The sequence below is a fragment of the Meriones unguiculatus genome, chromosome 4, assembly GCF_030254825.1.
Source record: "Meriones unguiculatus strain TT.TT164.6M chromosome 4, Bangor_MerUng_6.1, whole genome shotgun sequence".
NCBI classification, from domain to species: Eukaryota; Metazoa; Chordata; class Mammalia; order Rodentia; family Muridae; genus Meriones; species Meriones unguiculatus.
In genome coordinates this window covers 72238569-72258608 of record NC_083352.1, presented here as the reverse complement: position 1 = coordinate 72258608, position 20040 = coordinate 72238569, and the positions used below count along the sequence as shown (strand labels likewise).

Below are 20040 nucleotides of genomic sequence, written 5' to 3'. Positions count from 1 at the left end.
ATGTGCTTGTGATGTAGAAACATGTTTCAAGGGTGGCACAAGCCCACAACTCCACCTTTATCTTACCTAAGTATTTGTTTCTTTACTGTGGATATTTGACCTGGGAGACCTGTATAAAAGAGTATATGGTTTCATGAATTTTAAAAAAGCCTGCAAAATTGCTTTCCAGAAATTCGGGTCAGTCCACAACTTGTCCAACATTATTGTAGAGGGATCTCATGTCCCCATAAGCCTTAGAAATCATGCAGGCTCAAAGCAAATCAAGGGGCTGGAGACCTGTCTCGGTCATTCAGAGTGTCTGCTCCAAAATCAAGAGGACCAGAGTTTGGTCCTAGGACTCGCATAGCAAACTAGGTAACCTGCCTGTAACTCCAGTACTGCAGTATCCAACACCCTTTCTGGCATACACACCCACATACACACATGTCCGTACTCTCACATAGACATAGACAAAAAAACACTCATACACATGCATACACACACACAGAGTCACACGGCGTTTTATACACACATATGCATGCACACACACACACACACACACACACACACACACTTAAATATTTTTTAAAGCAAGGCAGTGCTTTCAAGGAAATCTACCTGAACTCCGTACCTTTGGGGTCATTGGAAGCTTCGAGTGGGTGCTGTGGGTTTGTTCCTAGCTGCTGAGAAGGTTATCCACCAGGAAGGTCATTGTGTCACTATTGCACTTACTTGTTTAACGAAGGCTGTAACTCCAGCTCCCCTCTGTCACTTTGTGGCTGTACTTTAAACTCTCTTCCTGTGCCTTTTTCTCTTAGATTGAGGAGGACACATGGCAGAAATACTACTTGGAAGGAGTCTCCAATGAAATGTACACAGAATATCTCTCCAGTGCCTTCGTGGGTCTGTCCTTCCCTACTGTTTGTGAGTAAGTGACTGTTAACTGGATGACCTTTGCCTCTCAGGGATGTGTGGTGGGTCTGGAGGACAGCCTCCCACCTCTGCTCACACTGTTTGGGACACTTGACGCTCAGTGAGGGGTCCCTGTGGGCTCAGTCCTGTTTGTGGACAGCAAACATTTCTTGACAAGGTTCCTGCCTTCAAGTTTTATGCTGGCTCTAATTTATCCTCTAGGTCCTAAAATCTTGAGATTGAATCTCTGATTTATACAAACTTACAATTTTTACAGTTTGTCTGCACATCTTAAGTAACACTACTGTGAGTTAGAAGCCTTTGAAAGGTGACAAGAACTCATGTGGCCCTGGTTTTATTTTGTTTCATTTCAGTTTATTCATTTATCTATGTCTGTCTATCTATCTATCTATCTATCTATCTATCTATCTATCTATCTATTTATCTATCTATCGTGCTAGGGAATGAACCGAGGGCCTCACTCTCAGCCCTTATCTGCTTTTTATAGAGAAAAATCAAATCTTACCAGTTCCACAATAAAAGGAATTTTAATATTTTCCTAACCAAGACATTAAAAGTGCTTTTCCTACTTACTGAGGAACTATGTTGCCAAGAGTACAGAATGAGGCCTTAAAAAGGTCTTTTTTGGGTCAGATAGACCCCTATCATTGGACTGGAGGAGAGGCATAGGAGAAGAATAGGGAGGGAGGGTGGGATTGGGAGAGGATGGGGGAGGAGGCTACAGCTAGGATACAAAGTGAATAAACTGTAATTAATAAAATTAAAATTAATTTTTTTTAACAAAAGGTCGTTTTGGGCACTGAAACAGCTACCATACTCAAATAGTAAGAACCTGAACTAGTTCCCAGAGCACTTGCAGCAGGCCTTACCCTGAGTCCCCTGGAAGAACTGTTGCCCTGGTCTTGGGAATTTTAGAGTATACCTTGAGGCATGACGATAGCCCCAGATTCACCACTTATCATGTATGAATTGAAGTAAAATCAAACAAGGGGCATATTCCCTATGAGAATACAAACTCTAAAAGTGGTGGACCCCTAAGCCTGACCCACTACTACCTGAATCCTTTGCAGAAGCGAATCTATGTTCTCACTGATAAAAACTGCTAACAGGTGGATCTGAGCTGAGGGACAAGACCCCATCTTTGTGCTTTCTGCTTGCCAGCTAAATGTACCAACTGGTATTCTAGACCAGGAAGTCTAAATCAAACCTGAGAACCCTTCATAGTAAAAGAAAGCCAGGGGCCTTGGGACTTCTGTTCTGTTCTGTGTGCAGAAGGGAGGAATGGAGATTCCTGTCAGGGAACACAGCAGGTATTCTCTGCCAGTCTCTGGGCCCAAACCCCCAAGCACTCCAAAATGGTTTGGTTGTTTACAGAAATTTCTCACACTGTCTCTAAGTGATAGTTTAAATGCTAAATGGACTGGAAAAGTGAATAGGTAATTGATTCAGAAGGAGTTCTTTTCTGGAAATGGAAGCCCTGTTGTAACTCCCGTAAGCACCTTTCCCTTAGAGTGATTTCTCTTTCTGTGCTGGACAAAGTTAACCATTTAGAGATGCTGGGAGATGATTCTCTTCTGTAGTCAGCTACATAGCCTGCTTCCATAGGAAGTCTAGAGAAGTCAGAACTGCCAATGAGAGCAGAAGCAGCTGACTCTTTAAGAAGGCCCTTGGAAGTCCTCTGTGGTCAATACAGGGGTGGTCTGAGCATCCAGGCTGTGTTGGCAGCACCCAGAGAGGCTCTATGATGTTAGGGATGCTAGCTGGGAAGTTTCAAAGCTCTCCTCCTTGGCTGTTAATTTTTCTGGCTTAACTAGTGTTGTGCCTGGCAGGAGCATGCCCAGGGAAGCTCTCTGTCACTTCCAGCATTTCTACCCCCCTCTTCCTTTGCCTCTGGAAAGAGTCCCTTTTTTTTTTTAATACTAAGGTCAAGGAATTCTCCCCCTAAAAGCAATAGCTGGGGTGGGTACTCAGAGGGTGCACTGGACCCATGGGTTGGCATTGTTTAATTTGTTCAAGTTCCCAGTATCTCTGTACCACAGTATTTCACAAAAACAACAAAACAAAATAAAGAAAACAAAACCTGGATCTCTATACTCTCTTTAAAATCAAAGTTGGCCACACAGCATCCATATTTCTGCCAAACACTAACTGGCTCCCACTTGTTTAATGAAGTTGCTGTGTATGCTGTCTCCTAAAGCAGAATGGAGTGACAACAGCCCAGGTCAGCCCACTGCCTTTCCAACCACGTGAAAGAGCCTGGCATGCCGAGGCTATGTATACCAGTTCCAGCCTCTAGAGGAGCAGTTCTCGCCCACCGTCTTTAAAAGAGGAAGAGGAGGGTGGGGCAGCCAGGAATGCCGAGACAGCTTCCTTGGAAGTGCTCTTGTCAGGCACAACACTAGTAAAATATGAATTATTTCCCTTGATTGATTTTTGTCTTTAGAGCATGTTCTAATGAGGGTAAAGATCTCTTAGACCTACCTTGTTGTCAGAGAATTTACTATTTGTTCAGTAAAGCTTCTGAGTGGAAAAAAAAAATGCAACTTCTGATGTGAGTGAGAATGTGTTCAGCCTGGTGCTATTATTCCTTTAATGCAGCAATTCGGCAGAGGTGGGACTAATCAATAAAGAAAGGACATTTAATGAGATTTAGGAACAACCCAAAACATTGAAGCTCTCTTCAAGCATTTGATTATCTTGAGGCTTAATTATCTGTGTTTTCTACTTTAAATTAAAGAAAAGCCATAACTCAAAGTTACCAGCAGTTTAATGATAACACTCTTCAATTCAGGTTAATTAAAGCGCAGCCGTAATTAGAGTGTAGTGTTGTATATCACCAGGCTGCCGCCTAAGTGTTTTCATTACTGTAAGAATTGGCTATTCAATTTCAAGATGACATAAAGGACACCCAAATATATTTTAAGCTGGTTTGTGGAAATGGAAAATAATCGGAGAATATTCTGGGTATAATAAAGCACAGATAAAATATACAGATTTTCAGAGTGGTTTCCATAATTATGTACCACACTAAAACAATATGCAACTGATGATGTTGCAAAGCATGGAAATAAATAAATTTGCTCTTCTCGTAGGCCACTCAGCCGGTGAGATCATTGCTGGAGAGAACTTGGAGTTTTCTCAGAAGTTAGGCAGGGTAGACCTTTGGTGAAAAGAGAAGGTAGCAGGTGCGCAGGTGAAACTAAAGGTCATCTCTGAAGAAAACAGAAAGGGTTGGGGTGCTGCCAGAGAGACAGAGGCCCCTGAAAGCAAGTTCTTCAATATTTCAGGCTGAGGAGTCTCCTGTGTGCAAAATGAGATTCCAGCCATGGGGGCAACTCTTTGATTCCACCCTCTGTGTCACCAAAAGGTGGGGCATTGTTCTGAAACCAGATGCTAATTAAGACAAAATTTACAATCATTCCCAACCTTCCATCTGTGTTGTCTCCCAGATAACTCCCAAAATGAGTAATATTTATATTGACAAAGCAGGGTATTAGAATAGTATAAATATGGCATTCTGTACAAAAGAGTCCCCTTAGCTTGAAATTTTGAGACTCAGATGACCTGGTGGTACCTTTCCAAAACCACTTAGAAAACAAAGGACAGAACCATGGTTCTAATGCTCCTCTGGTCTTGTGCAACTGAGAACAGCTTGGAGTAGGTGACAGTTGAAGGCTGGCTCATTAATGCTTTTCTGAGAACTTATAAAATGCTATCCATGCTTCATCTCCAGATGTTAAAATCTGGAGTAAGGCTTTAAAATGTGCATTATTATTTTTTAAATGAACAAGTGAGGTGACCCTTATCTGAAATCTGAGCACGTGAAACTGCCCTATCCTTCCAGCACACCACCCTACACTCTAGTAGCTTCTGTATCCTGCTTTGAGCCCCGTCATAGAGGCAAATCATAGACTTGCAGGTGGGCTCACATCTTGCAAGCTTATGTTAAGATCTGGGTCTTTGGAGCTGGAAAAGTGACTCAGCAGTGAGGCTGAGGAATGAGGAACCTCATAGTGTACACCAAGTCTAAGGACTGATATCTGGTGTCTACTCTTTCCAAAGACCCAAGTTCAGTTCTCAGCATCCACTCAAGCAGCTCACAACCGCCTCAAAAATGTCTAGCTCCAAGGAGTCTAATGCCCTCTTCTTCCTTGGTAGGTGGTACCTACACCGTATCTATATATGTTCACATATACATACAGTTTTTAAAAATATCAGAGCTTTTGCATCAGCTTCCTTCTTAGCCACAGTTTTGGGATCTGAAGACCAGCAACCACCTGCTTCCTTCCCTTCTTACTCCTCTCCTTCCTCAGCAAGTGCCTGTAAAAATCAGATGGGCAATGACAAGCCTTCAGGAAGGTTAGAATTTTAAAACCATATTTGCCCTTAAAAAAGGCCTTATTCTTGAGCAATTCACACAAGATGGCACTGTCCAGTTCATGGGATGAAGCCACCAAAGACTGAGGTCAGGCCCCAGGCTAACCACTTGTTGGGTTAAGAGTCTTCGTCTCTGTGTACTTCTGTGATAACACCAGGCGTCTGTCCTTAGATGTGGCGCACACGATGAGGTTCCTCATCACTCAGTATCTTTCCTATCTCTTGCCTCTGCTTTCCCTCTACCCTATTCCCATCAAATATTAACATGAAGGAAGGGAGGGAGGGAGGAATGGGGGAATAGACACTGTGGCAGTTTCAGCTTTTTTTACTTTTACTGTTTAGTAAATTCTGCAGTTATTAGTTGCAAGTCAATAGGGCAAAAACTCAATGAATTGGAATAGTTTTACCATTGTGTCAGTTTTGTTGCCTTAGATTTGATTAACTGTTAAGCATGGAAAGTTGATGACAGTTCTTTTGAATACCAAGTAAAGAATTTGTTTACCCTTCAGTGGTAACTTTAGAGTTTGAAAGTGGGGCTGAGGGAGCTCATGCCCATCCTCGGGGAGCATGCGGGAATTCATGCAGCTAGAGTGTCAGTGTTAGGGCTCTTGGGGAGGCTTGCTGTACGCCAAGGATGGATTCCTGGAGGAGATGCCTTTTGATGCAAACTGATCCTGTAAGAAACTTGGGTTCTGTTGATGGGAAAGGGGAACATCCCCAAGGGAATAGAGAAGCTGAAATGCACAGTACCATAGGGAGTTTTCTCAACACACATGCTCCTTTGAGGTTTTCTAATCAGAACCTTGTAGATGGGAAAAAAGAGGCAAATCAGCTACAGTTTGACATGTGGTGCTTTGTGGGGCAATAGTGATGGTAGTTTCATTGTGGGAGCTAGCAAAGGTGAGGATGCCCAGGTAGGTGGGGGTGGGAGAAGAAGGTGGGCAGGATGACCTGGAAGAAAGCAGGTTCAGCAATCAGGTTGGCAAGAACAGAGAGTTCCAGGTCCCAGGTCTCACAGCGAGCCTATTAGTCAGTCATTCATCACTTGCAAAATATAAAAGCTTAATTGTATGAGATTTTACAGCTCAGAGGGGATTAGGACAAGAAATGTATTTAAAATACGACGTGTCTCTCTGTCTCTGTGCAGCTGATGGAGCAGTTAAGATTCAGCTTTGATGCTGAGCATTTAGTGCTTGGGTAACTTGGGGGAATTCAGTAGGCTGTGCTGAAGGACAGCCCAGCCCTCAAGCCCAACTGCAAAGTGTGGATGCTCCTGTACTGGCTCCAGCAGGGAAGACTCCGGAAGGGATTTTCTATTTCCTCGCTTATCCACCTGCCTTCCATGTGCCTGGAATTCAGAAAATTGGACTCTTTGCCTGTGTCATCTTGCATGGACAAATATTTCAAAAGAACTACACACAAGGAAAGTTAAAACTGGTATAGCTCAGACAAAGAAGGACCCCTTGGCCAGTGCCCACTTGGGTTACAAAATTCTATTGACTATTTAAAAAGGACCTTCCAGTCTCAAAAGGGGCAAACAAGGCCATGGTAAACTCCTGTAACCTGACTTCAGAAAGGCATGTGCCAACAGAACTTATATAAAAACTTAAGGCATATATATATATATATATATATATATATATATATTTCCTGTCAGATATGGTGCTATCTAGTCCCTTATGCTGGGAGTTCTGTAAATAGGACTGAACATACATGACCACAGAAGTGAGTGTAATTTTGCTAACTATGTCCACTACAGGAACTGAGAGAGTGGCAGGCAGTTCTTCCTGTACAATCAGATAAAGCACCAGCAACAAACCCTGCTGAAATCCTGCACAGCTGTAGAAGCTGAAGCAGGTCTGGACTTCTCAAACAAGGCATCAGGCAAAGAATTTAGCTGTTAGGATCTCACCAGGTAGCTGAGGGTGCAGAGTAAGCTACAGCCTATGGTGTTTGTTTCAGGGGAAGAAGGTCAGTAAAACTTCCCCTACAGGGCATTTGTTAGCACTTTAGGAAAATGCTAACTTCCCAAATCAAAGAATTAAATTATTTTGAATTTAAATGTCTTTTAGGGAAGAAAGATACTGTGTGTGTGCGTTTCTATGTTGTAGACATGTGTGGATATACCTGTATTAGAGAATAGGTGTAACCTTCCCATCCACCATTATTGAAGCTACAAAGAAATGGATAATGATATCATGTCCACTAACAGGCCAAACCGCCTCTACTTTCCTGGTACTTAGTGTTACAAGTCTTGCTGTTTAGAACATATATTGTAAGTGGATAGTCTCATCTCTAGAAACTACCCTTTCCAATTCAAGTTGAATATGGTTATTTTTCACTCTAGCCTCACATTCCCAAAGCCCTTGTTTACCAGTACACAGTGTTTGCATCACTTCCACTGTGATTTCGCTGCTTTTAGGGAGAGCTGGACTTAGAAGGCTTGATGGTTTTAGACAGTTTAGAAGCTGTTGTTTCTGTTGTCTGCCACTTTCCTGATGGTAGAGTCCTTTGCTCTCAGCCCCGTCTTTATATCCACTTTGTAAGCCCACTGGAAGGTGCAAACTCTATGACAGCTTTCCATGCTTAATTCACACCAGCAAGTAATCTTTCTAGTCAAGGGGACTGATTTGATGGCAGGGACAATATATTTCTCTCTGGGTAGTTAGAGACAGCTGGACTCTAATTCTTAAGAGCCTTTGTTCAGGAACATCTGGGCTGAAAATACTATAGTTAACAGATGATGCTGGCAATAAAAGAAAGAGGGCTTTGTATAATGGCATTGTCAAATTTGGTAGACCTCTACTTAATAATTATCAGGAAAGCAATCTAACTTGTTATTACAACAGTTTTATTGCAGATTTCTGGTTTAAGACCTTTTTGTGACATGTGGCATTTTCCCCCCTCTTAGAGGCAAAAAAAGGTGATTTTTATTCCCCTGTAATTTTTGCAACTAGTGACAACTTCTAACACTGGACGTATTGGAAAATTTCTATTTAGAAACAAAGAATTAAACTCTCACTAAATTATGGCTAGGTTTGTCTTATTTATTACACTGTGAGGCTTTCTGGCTTTTTTGTTGTTGTTGTTCTTTCCTTAACCATGACTGTGCTTCCTGATTCTACATCAGTTCTATATATGCTACAGTCTGAAGAGTGCAGCCAGAGGAATAAAGATCATGTTAGGTAGCCTATGCGCCATTCTGCTTTACCAAAAGAAAACAGTGTGAGTTAGTGTTCACCCAAAGGACATCAACTCTGGATCATTTGCCCACACATTCTGAGGCGTGTGCCCTCCTGTAACACAAGCTCTAGAAGAGGTCAAGAATAAACAGCTCTCTGTATTTTCAAATTAGATTCACACCATGGCCTAATGGTTGGAAGGCAAACATTACATTCCCAGAGCTTATCGTGATTATTATCTATTGTTCTTTCCATTTGCACCTTTCCCAGTCTGTTGGCATCTAACAAGCAAGATGAGATTTTTAGGATTCTGCACCACACCTCCCTGCTCTGATCTCTATTCTGCTTCTTTTCCTTTGTTCTAGCCATTCCTGTGCATCTCCTGTCTCTTCATTCCATTTGCTTATTCGACCTCCATCAAAAGCTGGTTCTTTACACCTGCAGAATGCCAGGGAGGCAAAGCATGTGCCCTATATGCTAGAGAAGTTTAGCACATGTGTGTGGGGAGGTGCAAGTATTCACATGAGTGCTATATCAGCTCCCCCATTTTGCTTGTGTAGGCTTTATCTCCACCACCACCCTTGAAACTCCCATCAGACTCCACACCCCTGCTATGTACTTAAGCCAGCTCTCCGTGGCAGGATCTAACAGAAAATATTATTTGAACACTCCAAGAGAGTCATACTTTTGTTTTCAGGGTAATTGATGGTTTATTTTCAGTATAGTTTGCTAATATTGAAGGGATACCCGATTGAGCAATATTTAAAATGTAGAGGCATATAAAGAGGCAGACATCAATAAAGTTGAAGAGGGAGGAAGTCTGAGTGGTAGGAAGAGATGGGTGCCATGGGACACTGGAAAAAGTGTACCTCGTGAGGGGTCCCTTTTAGCTACATGAGGGATGGCTTTAGTGTGACCGTATTTGATGGGAAGAAAGAAAAGCTGAAAAAGCAGTTTTATTTTTATATAAAATTACATGTTAGTGTCTCTTTCCCGCCTCTGAAAGAATACTGTGTCAAACAGCATGGGCCAACTACATGTTGGGCTTCATGTGGCTTTCTCTGTTCATATGAGGAACATCAGCACACATCACATGGAGACTGCATCTTCACTTATTGTTTTTGTTTTTTTTTTTCAATGCAAAAGCCATTTGACCTTGAGCATGTGGATTTTCTCTCCTTGGAATTAAGTTTGTCTTCTATATAAGATGAAGAGGCGGGGCTGGAGAGATGCTTGGTCTTCTGGAGGACCTGGGTTCAAATCTCAGTACCCACATGACAACTCATGATCCTCTGTAACTCAGTGTATAAGATTGCCTAGATTGGATTGACAAGATTCTTACTTCTTATGTTCAGCTGGTAAATGGCTCTGTGCTGTGATGATTAGGAACGAAGACATTCACACTTACTGCATTAGATATTAGCTGAATGCCCCAAGGCAATTGCCTGCACTCTTACTAGGAACCATTCTTTCCTTCCCACCAGTAGGGTTAAATCCACACCAATCCAATTAATCCAATTAAGATCTTTGATCCCATGAACTACTAGAGTCCTAAGTGAGAATGACAATTTTCCATAGGACATGAGCAAATTAATTTTGCATGATCCCTGCTGAGTTCAGCTCTCTTACTGATTTTTATTTTTTGACTACTGTTTACATTCAATAGTGTGTACTTAACCTGGTAATTTGCTTCAACAAACAATACTTAAGTTATACAATTTTTTCAAACAATTTAAACCCCAGAAAGAAGAGCTGCATGACGAGTTAGTAGAGTGCTATGGAATGAAAACTAAGAGCTTTTCCCTGCTATAGTTGGTGCTACTCGCATTGATGTTTCAAAACTGATCTGTATAACCACCCCAAAGTCCAGGTTATTAGGCCACTGGCAGGAAGCACAAAGCCTTCACATCACAGGCAGAGCCCAGATGCATTGCATGGAAGTGTTCCTCTGAAATATGACTATCCGCTGGAGACAATACTAAGGAGCTAGAACCTCCCATGCAAGAAAAAAGCACATCTCTATGACTACCATATCTTAAGTCGTTTTTTTCATTTAAAACTAACTACAGGAGACGAGGAGATGCTTTAGGTGGTAAAATGCACAGTGTGCAAACATGAAGATCTGAGCCCGGTCACTAGCATCCTTGTAAAAAGCCAGGTTTGGGCATGTGCATTTGTAATCCTAGTGCTGGGGAGGCTGAGATAGGAAGATCCATGAAGCTCACCAGCCAGACAGATGGGCAGAATCAGTGATCTCCATCTGTCAGTGAGAGACCCTGTCTCATAAAATAATGTCTGAGGAGCACCACTCAAGTAGACCCCTGGCCTCCCCAGTGTGCACATGCACCCTTCACTCACATGTGTCCACATACAAAGTCAAGTCAACTCCATGTCTCTCATTCACTTAGAAGAAGCAGAATGTGCTTTGTAGGGGCAAGCAGAGTTCTTATGCCCTTTCACCCACCTTGCTTTCCGACCCACTCGTGGCTTGCTTTGACTTGTTCTTTCAATGCCAGCTTTGAAGGCTCTGTGTCTGGTTCTCAAACAATTAGACCCTTCTCCTGTCTCGGGGCTTTGCTTTTGCCATTTCTACCCTCCAGGGATCCCTTTCACCATGCCTTCTCATTCCCATTTCCTCATCTCCAGTTCTCTCTGCAGGGTGTTCCTCTTGAACTGACACTCCCATTTTCCAGTTACTCTTTATCCTCACAACTTGTTTTATTTCTACATAGGATTGAGCATGAGCTAGAAATTCATTATTGATTCACTGATATATTGACTTATAATTGTTCTTTCCCAATAGAAAAAGACACAGAAAAGATGTATCTCCCTCCAGGTGTCAGCCGAGCCCTCTTCTTAACCACCAGTTGGACTGTGTGAATAATCTGGGTCTTAGCTTTATCACTAAACAAACAGAGCTATTGATAGAGGGATAGTGTCTCCTGCTTAGGATGATGGTTAGAAGGAAGACCTTACCCTTTGACCTAATGCTTCTTCCTCTCTACAGTGCTGAGACTAAATAACTAGAGCTCATTTTCTTCATTGTCACTTGAGTAATGTTTCATTCTTTAAAATCTCCTAAAATATACAGTGCTGTTTATTGTAGAAACCTGTGATGCATCACATAGATGGTTCATTTCTTCTGCATGTTAGCTCTTGTCTCTTTGAACAGTCAGTGCACATCTTAATCTAAACTGTACTATATCATTTTCAGCTTTATATCTTATTCTTTGTGGCCCTCACATCTTAAAACATTTTTCAAAGCTCGTTTTGAATTAGGCCACCTTGTAATGTATTTCATTTAAGCTTTGATTTGAATGTTCTACTGCACATGAAAAGCACAACCTTGAAGCCCTTTATATTCCAACATGTTATGATATCTCTTTATACACACATACACACACACACACACACACACACACACACACACACACTTTTTGGAGCTGAGACACAGTGATTAGAATTTTTTTTAGTCTCTCTATGTTAGTGACTCCATTCACCCTGTTTCACTGTGGGGAAATTCCAAACATCATGATGATGTTTTTGTGGTGACGTAGAGAATCCTCAGATACCCAAAACTATGAGAAGCGGTCACAGCCAGTGGAAACTCAGTTGCAAGCTGAAGGATAAGTATATAGGCAAGGAGTTTGAGAGGTTTTGGAAATAAAATCTGCGAAGAGAACAATAGTTTAGAGTTGGAAATTAGATTACATGTGACCTGGGAAGATGGCTAGGAAGAGAAGAGAAGACACTGGGGGTACAGAGGGGGTACAGGACTTAAAGCAGCAAGGTGGGAACAAGCCAGCAGAGAGCAGTCTGGTCTGCAGCCCAGAGCTCTGGGCAGATGAGGTGAGACAGCTTGGATGGAGCCAGGAGTGACAAAGCTGGAGTCATGTGCTGGGCACTTAGACGGAGGCTAAGTATTATTACCATCATTCCAAGCACACAGGGGTCTGCTCTGAACAACAATATAAGCCATTTGTACAAAAGACCGAAATGGAATCCAAATAACAGGTTGCCCTGCTCCAAGTCTCTGCCTCCCCCTGTAGTTAACATTTTACTACCCGACTGAGTAACTAATGAATCTGGCTGGTGCAAATCCCCAGGCACAAATCTCTGCTTGGGGTCTGTGTCTAGACATCCAGACCAGAGCCCAATTTGCACTTTGAACATCCAGTACCTTATCACTTGTGGGAAATAAGGTTTAATAGGGAAGATGGGGAGGCATCACTTTACTGACCCTGCCTTTGGCACCTGGTGGTAGACTGAAGATCCCCTGGATAATGACCATGTCAGGAGACTGGAAGTTCATAAGGTGTTTGTTATGAGACTCTGCTGTCGGCGAGCACTTACTGAGAGGCCTCTCCATCTCATTGCAGGCTCTGTTTTGTGAAGCTTAAGCTCCTGATGATAGCCATTGAGTACAAGTCTGCCAATCGGGAGAGCCGGTAAGTTGATAATTTGTGTTGGAAGTGTGTATTCTGGGAAGGTTCATCCACTTCTTCTTTCTTACGTATGATTTATTTGCTTGGAACTCAATGCAGCACCCCTGCAATGCATTTCAAGACACTGAAGCTTCTATCCCAGACCAGCCTGTCATCCCATGCCCTCCTGGGCATGCTGAAACAATTTCCCTGAAGGAGAGGAGGAAGGCCTTATCAGTAGCTCCACCCACTATGCTATGCCTTCTCCACAAGAAGGCAGGATCGGACCCCCTCTTGAAGCTCCTTTTACTGCTGTAAGCAAAAAGCAGGTGGCTCCTGGCCTTCTTTATAGCAGCCTGCAGCAGAGCCGTGAGGGAAGGTGCCAGCTCACTCAATAGCTGAATTGCAAGCAGTCTATTGTGTACCATATGTGTTTCTCCCATTGCAGCCGATATCCAGGTGGCAGAATATCAGCTTCATGTAAATTAGCCAGGAGAGAAGAGCTCTGAGGCAGGAGCTCTCGTTATTTATTTATTTTTCCCTTAATGATGTGCAAATCAGACCGATGAGGGACAGGGTCTGGTTGAAATAGATAACACCCTAGTCAATACATGACCTTACTGCTGGTTGATGGGAGCGTTGTAGGAGCAAGGAATCTGGTTGAGGGGATCCTACATGCATTATTGATAACATAGGTGGTCTTTGATCCTTGACTCTTAGTCATAATTTTGGAAGAAAGAGAGCTGGTTGAAAGATAGCCTGGCTTTTGTTCTCTGAAATGATGTAACCAAGTGCTGTCTCTGCTCTAGTAATGACTTTGCCCCTGCATGTTCACAAGGGCAGAGGGCAGCCTATCCCAACACCCACTTTCATAACTGAGCAGAATGCAGGGCAACACTTGCCAGGTTCTGCTAGCATCATTTAAGGAGTTTTCATGATCTTGATGAATGACCACACACACACACACACACACACACACACACACACACACACACTGCACATTTCCAAGTCTGTGTCTATGACACAAAACAAATGCTAGATCATAGGCAAGTGGATGCTGTGTTGTCTCTTAACCATAAGATCAGATTGTCCATAGTCAATCTGATCAAATGCTTCCTTACTTGGAAAATCCAAATCAACCAGGCAGAGGATGATAAAATGGTAGATTTGGTGGCCATGTGTAGAACATGGTGGTAGCAATTTAAAAAATATGTATGAAAGGATACATTGTTCTTTTTCATGTTGGCAAAGGAATTAATATTGGAGTATTATTTGAACTCAAGAGAAGTTCTGTCAACATTTGCTTTTCAGAAATTAAAGTGGAATTTCCTGAGGTTACTCTTTGCTTCTCTTTATACCAAACCTCACCTGGACCCATGTTTGTGGAGTCCTTGATTTTTTTTGAGGGGGCATTACAAATGGTAATGTTTGTGATGCCAAGTCAGTACACCTTTGTGGATCTGGGTGTTCTCTCTTTATCGCTTTTGTCCATCTCTCTCAAAACATAAATAAATAAAAAGTTTGTGTCACCATGTAGGTGGTGCTAATGTCAATGAGTGCTTTCTGAACCTTTTGGAATTATTTATGGAGGAGAGGTCTGCACCAAGCCACGAGCACCAGCCAGCCAGCCAGCAAGCTCCCTCTGGTTGCAGGGAAAGAGAGGGCACCTCTCCAATCAGGCAGCATTCTAAGATTCCAGGTTCCAGGAAGGCACCATCTTCCCTCTGATAGGCCCTCTCACCTCACTGATTTATAAACCTGAGCTGTTTTCAACAAAGCCATGTCTAGAAATATAAGCTGTGGATTTTGTTTTCACCCCAGTGTCTCAGAAAAGGGAAGAGAGAGAGAGAGAGAGAGAGAGAGAGAGAGAGAGAGAGAGAGAGAATTTGTTTGGCTTTGTATTGGCTTTCTGTGTGCAGTTGCCAGCATTAATCCTCAGTGTGGCTTGGTCTCAGTGTGGAAGCACGTGAGTGCTTGTGGAAAAGGCGTGCTTCAGGGAATGTGGATCATACCAAGAAAACACAGGACTCAGCCAACAGAACATCTTAAATCCAAAACCATCCTTTTTTTTTTTTTTTTTTTTAATCCTTGTGAGAAACTTAATCCTGTTCCTCTCAAATTTTGTAATGGACCAGGTATAAAAATGGAGAGGAGCCACTTTTCTTTCCACCTTCCTACCTCTGACCTGTGTTAAAGGACGTTCTCTGTTGTTGGTTCTACCCATGATACTGTTTCCATGCTTTGCTGATAAACCTTGTTTTCACTCAAATTCTCCAAATGATTTGAAACAAAGGTTTTATTCCTTCCTTCCTCCTGGTGTCAGTCAGTTTATTATCAAATTGTTTGATTTGAAATTCTTTTCTTGTCGTTTTTGCAGAAGCCGAAAGCGGTATGCATTCTTCGTTAACTTTCCTTCCAACCTCCACCCTCTGTCTTCACTCCTAACCACAGGACTAACCATTTGCCAAGAACTCAAGAAGAGAGGGATTATATATGTAGATATATAATCTCATTTCCTTGTCTAGTATATATATAGTATATCTATATCTATACATATACATATATATCCATATATGTATACATATATATGTCACCCATCTCCAACTAGAATACCTAAAAGTAGCTTGCTGCTGTCCTTGTTTGATTTGTTGATTATTTTGGTTGATGCACTAACTTCTTTGCAGAAAAACTAAAATAAAAAAGAATGAATGAACGAATAAATAAATAAATGGAAAGGCATAATCCTGTCTTTGATCATAGATACAATGATGGGAACAAATCGGATTAATGTTGAAAAGGAGGACGCTTCTCTCCAGCCCTCTGTGTCTGTTATCTGTATCGTCCCGATGTTGTCCTGGTGTCCATCAGATGCGGGTGCCCCTTTGTCTTCATCTCATATCCACATTCCCTGTGACCTCCTCCTCCCTCTGTTGAGTTTTCACTTTGTAGATCAGAGTTTCTGTCCTTTACCCACAAAGCAGAGGCCAAGCCCTTGTACCTCTTCCTTTTCTTGAACTTGTCTGGGCTGACTTCTTTTTGATTATCTAATTTTTTTTGAGCAGTGCGATACTGAACTGCCTAGGTATCACATTCGTTTTCTACCCTAAGCATTGTTTGTTGGAACAAATTTATGGCTTTTTCTCCTTGTGTGTTTGGACATAATTGTTAATAGAAAGTATCTAAAAGTATCTAAGTTTTTACCATGCAACTTCATCCTGTTTTGCCGCTGTTTTGTGTTGCATGGAGCATGACTGAATTATCATCAATGGCATTTTCAGGATTTGGGGTTGGGGTGATTGTTTTGTTGTTGTTACATTTTTCAGCATAGTTTTTTTTTTCAGTAATGCATTCTCTTAAGACAGCACTGTTGAAAAAAGACTACTACAATGCCAACATGTTCATGTTTTTCTCTATGGTTATAGTCACTGTCATGTGTTTGTGTTTATACTTGTGTGTGTGCTGTATGTTTGTGTTGTCTATGGTTATAGTCATTGTCATGTGTTTGTGTTTATACTTGTGTGTGTGTGTGTGTGTGTGTGTGTGTGCTTTATGTTTGTGTTGTCTGGGACTCTATCCAATGTCTGATCTTTTGTGATTTTTTTTTGAGTAGATGTGAATAAATAGAGGTGGCTTCCTGTCAGTTTGGTATTATTGATATGATCCAACTGCGAGAAGTTATTGCAACACTATGCATCTTCAAAGGTCCACAGTGGTTGCACCTCTGCTGTTGGCTTTTGGCCTTTGGTCCTTTTACTTTGTGGTGAAGGCATGTTGTGATGTAGGCATGACTTGTCTTAAAGTATACCAGAAAGTATGGCTTGCTCCCAGAACCACAGATCCAGTGTGATCCTTCCTAGATCAGCCCTCTCTATCTTCTCTCATGTAGCCAGTCTTTTGTATAATGTAAAAATTTTAAACTTTTACTTTTAAGATTATTGATGTGTACTCAGGCTAAGCCAGATATCGCCGGTATTGTAGTGGACCACAGTGGTGGTCATTTGAGTCTGGCCAACTGGGAGCAACCTTAATTATGGTGTCTGTGTATGTAAGTGAACTGGGCCTATGCATATTAAAGCATGGAATACACAACTGTGTCTTCTACACATATTCTAATGTAAATGCATGTGTCTAGTTGTATTGGACTCTAGCAGCTCTTATTGTAAAGCCCAGAAGAAATGGAAAATTCCAGAGAGGTGATGAGGTTTGAGATTTGGGTTTTTTTTTCCCCTAAGATGTATCATAACACAGTACAAACTGCAATGCAGTTGGGCTTCCTGAGAGGGGACACAGATTGGTTCAAATGATGTTCCTGCTGACAGTAATTGTATATGAACTTGAGTGATCAGAAAGACATCTTCTCAGTGGTGTGATTCGTCTGGGCGTAGCATGAACTGAACTCCTCAATGGGTCTGACTTGCTTACTCTATTTAATGAAGTCCCATCATCTGGTTAGACACAACTGACTATAGTGTTTTCAAGTATAAACTACCCCCACAGAAGTTGTGATATTTTCTTAATTGCTTGGGGAATGGTACATGATGCCTGAAGTGGGTAGGAAGATGGGACACACACACACATACACACACACACACCTATTCTATTTGTCCATGGTGGATGAAATTCTGCTTTAAGATATGTTTTAGTTAAAGTATTGGCAGTCTTCTCAAACAGTAAGTAAGGTTTAGGAGGACTGAAGGAAGGATAACAAAATAATCTGCAACTGTTGCACCTTAAATGTTAGACAGAGGAAAAAGAAGATTTCTCCCTAACCTAGTCCTGATTGTCTAAACTGCCCCAAGTTCAAACATGAGATGGCCAGAAAAATAAAATGTAAGGTAGTATCTCCCATAGAGTCCTGATACAGATATTTGCTGTTGGGTAGAGCCCATTCCATGTGGATATATTCTGCATTCAGAAACATGGATTTTTGTACCGAGTTGTGCTTTCAGTGTTGAAACCAACTGCTCCATCTACATAAATGATTCACTGTCTACATATTTGCATATTTGCATTTTTATACATATTGCCTGTGGGAACTCTTTAGCTTGGTGGCCAATCCACAAGAATACTTGTGGTCACTCCTTTGATATCCTGACTGATGAGAACTACAGTTTGAGTTTTTGAAGGAATAAAGTTGCTGATTTCATTACTGGAGAAGAAAAGAGAAACTTTGAGAAGTGAAGCCAATGACATAGGTTTTTCATTCATTCTATAGTTCTGCAAAATACCTATAGTATATAGGACTCCACGCTCTACTATGAAAAACTCAAACATAAATGGAGGGATCCTGTTTCTCAGTCTTCCAATAAACAGTGGTTCCTTATAGAAAATGTATGTTTTGCTCTTAAGGAGGGCATAGAGACAAAGAATAAGACTATCTGCAGAACTGTAAGAAGCAATGAGGGAAAACTCTTAGAGAAGGGACCACACAAGCCCTGTGCTGCCAACTGTCACAAAGCATTTTCAACTAAAATAAGCAAGGTCATGGTAAAAAAAAAAAAAAAAAGAAAAAAAAAAAAGAGGATAATTTATGTCTTCCTCAAAATGGGGAAATGTCTCCTCCTGCCAAGATGTCCTTGTTGGAATTTTGCTAATGGATATCTGGGGAAAGAAGCCTCTCTTGATAGGAGTTTTCTCTTAGAGATTTCCTTGATTCTCTCTATGACACATCTTGTGTTTTATCTCTGATAAGCTCATGACTTAGACCAAATTGGAGCCAGAGAACTGATTAAAAGTGGTGCTTGGGGAGGAGGACTTTTGGCAGCCCATAAGAATAAAACAAACTTGACATTGAATAGTCTCTTTAAAAAGATCAGAGATATCTGGAAAAAAAATTAACATATTCTCAGTACAAAGGCAATAGCAAACTTTAAATCTAGGCATCATTTTTTAGGGTGAGGAAAAAGTTATTCCTGCCTAAAATTCTTATCTATTTACTTTTCCAAGAAGAGGGGGCCTAGCATTTTATTTGAATGTTCTGCATTTGGAGTGTAGATAACAGTTATTTTATCTGAAATGCTAAAATCAGGAATGTATTTCTATGAAGAATCTTTGAAGCTTGCAACTTATACAGGAAACTTCCATAGAGGAAGCTTCCTATATGTGGGCCCCTGGAATCAGAGGCCTGTTCCTCCCCACCCTTAGAAATGCATCTAGCTTATTTGGCATGGAGTACCTCATAATCATGAACTTCCTTCTTTTATCTCAAGAGCTAGGCTCATTCTTTTGAATCCTTCACCTCCCTACGCCTGTCTTAGCCTAATCTTCATACCCATCTCAGACTTCATACTGACATATATATATAATCTTCTTACCCTGTGCACTGAGAACATGAGGACATTTGAGGATCACAAAGAGCTTTAGGGGCAATAAGCCATCTATATCTTATACATCATGATAAAACTCAAGGACTGGGAGTGACTATGTGTAGCTCAAAGTGACTGTATAGTAGCTCATTTCTACATGTTGCACAGAAACCACCGCTTCACAAGTTAACATCAAAGAAAAAATGGAGAGCAGGCCAGTGGGGCTGCAAGGATTTGTTTACACTTACTTTTTTAATCACCAACCTTATACTTATAGAGGCCAAAAATTAAGGACATAATGTATCCTTAGTGCATAGAGTATATTCCTTTATTCTCTTAGAAACACTGTCAGCCAGGGATTACATACTGCATTTTATAGATTAGGAGAGTGACGCTTAGCAGCCTCCAAATGCCCAGAGCCAGGACCCAATGGTTAGGGCTGATGCACACACCTAAGTACTTTGCTAACATTTAGGGAACCTAAGACTTGCACACCAGAGTGCCCTCTGCCATCACCAAGCCACTGTGCTCCAGCACATTGACTCACTTGAAAGATACTTGAAGACTGTAGTAAATTTCCTTAACCTGCATTGTCTAGACTGCCAATCTCTGGATCTCACTGTAGGCCAGTTCTTGTTCAGTGCAGATAGAAACTGGAGGAAATGAAAATAAGTCTCTTGATAGGAAACTTGAGATCACTGTGGTTCACAGTGACACAGTAGCTGCATTTATGGGGTACAGATAATGCTGCACAAACCGTAAGGGAAGGAAACGCAGCTCTTTGGGCAAACATTTTACCAAGACAATCAATGTGTGTCAAATTTTACCTTTCATATTCTG

General features: G+C 41.5%; 1 protein-coding gene across 28 annotated transcripts in view; it reads left to right on the top strand.

The window, feature by feature from the left end:
* Kcnma1 (potassium calcium-activated channel subfamily M alpha 1) overlaps window positions 1-20040 on the top strand; it is a 695343-nt gene that overhangs the window by 528935 nt on the left and 146368 nt on the right. For 15 of the 28 annotated variants that reach the window (XM_060382122.1, XM_060382121.1, XM_060382116.1 and 12 more), the window contains 3 exons: window positions 798-907; window positions 12851-12919; window positions 15273-15284. In XM_060382122.1, coding sequence (XP_060238105.1) covers window positions 798-907; window positions 12851-12919; window positions 15273-15284 — 191 coding nt within the window. The remainder of the gene's footprint in view (window positions 1-797; window positions 908-12850; window positions 12920-15272; window positions 15285-20040) is intronic. The other 13 variants (XM_060382124.1, XM_060382117.1, XM_060382135.1 and 10 more) reach the window with 1 other exon arrangement.